A 5,231-nucleotide genomic window follows, 5' to 3' on the forward strand; every position below is an offset into this window, starting at 1 on the left:
TTGGCCTTGTAGCACTTTATCATTCCCAGCTTTTAACTGTTTTATTAATGTGAAATGCTTTGATGCTTTGCTCGAATCCTTCTCTGTTCTCGAATGCCATCCCGAGAACTGAACTTTCTAGAACCGTTCTAGAACTAAACTTGAGTTTTTCGCAATACATTAAAAAACTGCGATTTTTATAACAAAAAGTGTTTATTAATAATAATTTATAATTATTAATTTATATCTTTTTTTTTTCAAACACTCTAATTTACATTTTTTAAAATATTTATTTTTTGACTAAATTTCAAGTAACGGTTTCCGGCGGTAAAGCTAAGAGTTATTGCCGCATTTTTATAAATTTTGTTAATATGTGGACTTAATTAAAGGTATGTTGCGGAGTATCGATTCTTATCTTCTTTCACCTCATGTGAGATACAGATTAATCAGTAATGGCTATACAACTGTTGAAGACATTGTCCATAATCCCGTTGAAGAAATATGTGAAGGTAAACCGAAATTACTGTACAACGTCTAGAAGCTAAAATCAAGTTCTGAAATAAACACTTTAATTTAAACTAGATGGCACTATTGTCACTAATATTCTTTACATGGCTCAATTCAAGAAATTAAAGGTTGGATAGGACTGCATTTTTTGTCCTCCTTCAATCCAACTTCTTAAGGACTTCCCATGTAATGTCATGTTCAAGATAATATTTCATAACATTAAAAAAAAATTGCCTGAAGCATTACTATTGCCTGAAATGCGTATTGCTATATGAAAGAGCACCTCTTGTTGAATGTGGCTTCTGGAAAAAACTACTACATAAGTTTTATTGAATAAAAAAATATATACTACATATGTACTGCCTAAACTGGTTAAAGAAGCCAAATTTTTATTAGATTAAACATTTTTTGAGACTCCTGTTCCATCATCAGATTCCCAGGACATCCAAATTGGGAAAATTCAAACAAAACATTTTTAAAGTTCCTTTTAACATTTGAGAGGAAATTTAAATATTAGAACAAAATTATCTATTCAGTTCAACACACGTAAAATTTTGGCTCCTTAATTTAATTAATCAGTTTAGCAATTGTTTACTTATTTTTTAGTATATTAGTCATATGACACTTCTCTACAGCTAGTGTAGATCAGTGGTTTTCAACGTTATCAATCTGTGAGCTTACACTAAATCACAAATGAACTGCAGAATACCTATGCCTGCTTGCTTCTTATCCTGTAAATATTACCTTAATGATATATTGAATGCCAAAATATTTTGTCTATCTAGTAATCTAATGTTAGTAATATGTGATGCAAGAAAGTGTTCTTTTTTTCTTGCTATAAACAACATAGAATTGCAGTAGTAGTGGTTTGGGTCATACTGATCACAAAATTAATTTTCTAATTACAAATTTAAATTAAATTAATTTTATTTTAACAATAAGACAAAGTTTTTGTATTAATTATTAAATGTTTTAATATCCGAGAAAATTAAAACACAATTGTATGAAATAATATAACCAAAACAAAATTATTATTGAAATTTCTTTATTTTTACATTAATAGATTAAATTAATTTATTTTATTTAAGCTTTTCCAGTTTTTTCATTCGGTTTATCTAAAGCAAGATATATTTCTACACGTAATAAATTTAAAATTAATTTTTCAGGATATAAATTATTTTCAGATCAAAAATTTCTCGAGTAAATTAAGATTATAAATAATTTTAATATTTAGGAAACTTTTCAATTGATTTCATTTCTTTACTTTTCATAAAATATCTTGTAACAATAAGGCAAAGTTTCTGTATTAATCTAATATATAATCGAGACGGGTTGATAATAATAATAATAACTCTTTCGTGGTCACCACCTGGTCGTGGTGGGAGAGCCCAGTAATTTTACTGAACCGTAGAGCAATGCAGGCTGGAGCACAAGCTCCTGGTAGAGACACCCATGCCAGTAAGGTCTATGGGGAGAAATGAAGCTAAGAGTGACCACACCCACATTCTGTGGAGATAATTATTATGGTAGTAACCAGATCAAAGTGTGATACCGGCTCGGACGTCGCCCGGGTTAACAAGNCTTTTTATAAATTTTGTTAATATGTGGACTTAATTAAAGGTATGTTGCGGAGTATCGATTCTTATCTTCTTTCACCTCATGTGAGATACAGATTAATCAGTAATGGCTATACAACTGTTGAAGACATTGCCCATAACCCCGTTGAAGAAATATGTGAAGGTAAACCGAAATTACTGTACAACGTCTAGAAGCTAAAATCAAGTTCTGAAATAAACACTTTAATTTAAACTAGATGGCACTATTGTCACTAATATTCTTTACATGGCTCAATTCAAGAAATTAAAGGTTGGATAGGACTGCATTTTTTGTCCTCCTTCAATCCAACTTCTTAAGGACTTCCCATGTAATGTCATGTTCAAGATAATATTTCATAACATTAAAAAAAAATTGCCTGAAGCATTACTATTGCCTGAAATGCGTATTGCTATATGAAAGAGCACCTCTTGTTGAATGTGGCTTCTGGAAAAAACTACTACATAAGTTTTATTGAATAAAAAAATATATACTACATATGTACTGCCTAAACTGGTTAAAGAAGCCAAATTTTTATTAGATTAAACATTTTTTGAGACTCCTGTTCCATCATCAGATTCCCAGGACATCCAAATTGGGAAAATTCAAACAAAACATTTTTTAAAGTTCCTTTGAACATTTGAGAGGAAATTTAAATATTAGAACAAAATTATCTATTCAGTTCAACACACGTAAAATTTTGGCTCCTTAATTTAATTAATCAGTTTAGCAATTGTTTACTTATTTTTTAGTATATTAGTCATATGACACTTCTCTACAGCTAGTGTAGATCAGTGGTTTTCAACGTTATCAATCTGTGAGCTTACACTAAATCACAAATGAACTGCAGAATACCTATGCCTGCTTGCTTCTTATCCTGTAAATATTACCTTAATGATATATTGAATGCCAAAATATTTTGTCTATCTAGTAATCTAATGTTAGTAATATGTGATACAAGAAAGTGTTCTTTTTTTCTTGCTATAAACAACATAGAATTGCAGTAGTAGTGGTTTGGGTCATACTGATCACAAAATTAATTTTCTAATTACAAATTTAAATTAAATTAATTTTATTTTAACAATAAGACAAAGTTTTTGTATTAATTATTAAATGTTTTAATATCCGAGAAAATTAAAACACAATTGTATGAAATAATATAACCAAAACAAAATTATTATTGAAATTTCTTTATTTTTACATTAATAGATTAAATTAATTTATTTTATTTAAGCTTTTCCAGTTTTTTCATTCGGTTTATCTAAAGCAAGATATATTTCTACACGTAATAAATTTAAAATTAATTTTTCAGGATATAAATTATTTTCAGATCAAAAATTTCTCGAGTAAATTAAGATTATAAATAATTTTAATATTTAGGAAACTTTTCAATTGATTTCATTTCTTTACTTTTCATAAAATATCTTGTAACAATAAGGCAAAGTTTCTGTATTAATCTAATATATAATCGAGACGGGTTGATAATAATAATAATAACTCTTTCGTGGTCACCACCTGGTCGTGGTGGGAGAGCCCAGTAATTTTACTGAACCGTAGAGCAATGCAGGCTGGAGCACAAGCTCCTGGTAGAGACACCCATGCCAGTAAGGTCTATGGGGAGAAATGAAGCTAAGAGTGACCACACCCACATTCTGTGGAGATAATTATTATGGTAGTAACCAGATCAAAGTGTGATACCGGCTCGGACGTCGCCCGGGTTAACAAGGTTTGTGTTCATGGGTTAGGCAGAGGCTCACATTCGAAAAATAGGCCACAGTCTCCCTTGGTTACCGGTGGCAAAAGCAACGCCGGCCCAAGCATGGCTACTGCAATGCCCTCACCAGATGTGAGGAATCAACCTAGTGTGAGGGTCAAAAGAAGTGAGGAAGTTTATAGATAATATAATAGGTTCAAAAAGAAGCTAAAAATTTTAGAGAAAATAATATTTTGAACTTCACGAAGATAAAATCTTCGTGAAGTTTAAAATATTATCAAAACGGAGGAAACAGCAGAATTTGAAAGGAAGTTGATTTCCTTTCCCAGGCGAACTGTTGATGAGTTGATAATTTTGCACACGGTGCAGAAGAACCAATAAAAGGGCAGTTTTCGCGCCACTCGAGGCAGCAGTCCGTTAGAGGAAGCTCTTGCCATATGTACAATACAATACCTCCGAAGCAGTTCATAAAGAAGAGACAATTGCCATACTAAGGAGAATATGTAAGAAGTTTAGACATACGATATAAGGCAGTCCAATAAAAGGGAAAGGCCATACGAAGAAACCAGCTATTGATAGGAGACGAACTCTTATAAGAATATGAAATACAGGGTTAAGTAAGGAAGAGAATCCTTGAAGAAGAAAGCATACAAGGGGAAAGATGTTAACGACCTACAGGTGAAGGTAATATTGGAAATAGATTGATGTAAACTCTCTCTCTCGAAAACGCTCCCATAGAATAAGCATAGGTTTACTTTTAGTATTAGAGTATTAGATTGTTGTATGAATTTATCTATTTAGTTTTATTAAATATTTGTTTATTTGTTAAGAAATGTCTCTGCCGTCTTTTCGATCAACTGTCATTTTGCATGCATCCTACGTGTGTTAATCCGCGTGTGATAAATTCGATTAACTGGTGTCATAGGAATCCTGACGTGGGATAGAGACTTTGCCGTCTATATCCTATTTAACATTTAACAGCCCTCCTAGAAAAGATTTAAGATCGGATCTTTCGATCCGAAACTACGAGAACTAGTTTTACCAACTAGCGCCGATTAAGTGGTACTAACTATCCTAGTGGAGTAGTACCCCAGGCAATTCTCACACTAGCCTTGGTGTTTCTGTGGCAATGCATCCACAGACCACAAAGGCTGGAAAACCATGCCAACGGATGAAATGGACAACAGAAATAAACAAGTTTATCATCCGTACTTACTACACCATCACAAGACTCGAAACAAACATGACAGCATACAGACAACAACTACACCATAGATTCACACAACAATATCCTCACCTAACTGTCACTGAACAAAGGGTTGTTGATCAAAAAAGAACAATTATACACAACAACCTTATCCCACAAACAACACTTGAACTTATCAAACAACAGGTTGCTGATCAAATACATCAACAGACAGAAACATTTAACATTAAT

General features: G+C 32.0%; 1 protein-coding gene across 6 annotated transcripts in view; it reads left to right on the top strand.

Moving 5' to 3' along the window:
• The first annotated feature begins 284 nt into the window (after nt 1-284).
• The window catches only part of LOC111626417 (DNA repair protein RAD51 homolog 3-like), a 36,991-nt gene continuing 32,044 nt past the window's right edge, over nt 285-5,231 (top strand). For 3 of the 6 annotated variants that reach the window (XM_023369787.1, XM_023369786.1, XM_023369784.1), the window contains exon 1: nt 2,074-2,226. In XM_023369787.1, the coding sequence (XP_023225555.1) occupies nt 2,109-2,226 (118 nt within the window). In that variant the 5' untranslated portion in view covers nt 2,074-2,108. The other 3 variants (XM_023369789.1, XM_023369785.1, XM_023369788.1) reach the window with 3 other exon arrangements.

This window comes from Centruroides sculpturatus, unplaced genomic scaffold (assembly GCF_000671375.1).
Source record: "Centruroides sculpturatus isolate CEXI.00-Female unplaced genomic scaffold, Cexi_2.0 scaffold111, whole genome shotgun sequence".
NCBI lineage: Eukaryota > Metazoa > Arthropoda > Arachnida > Scorpiones > Buthidae > Centruroides > Centruroides sculpturatus.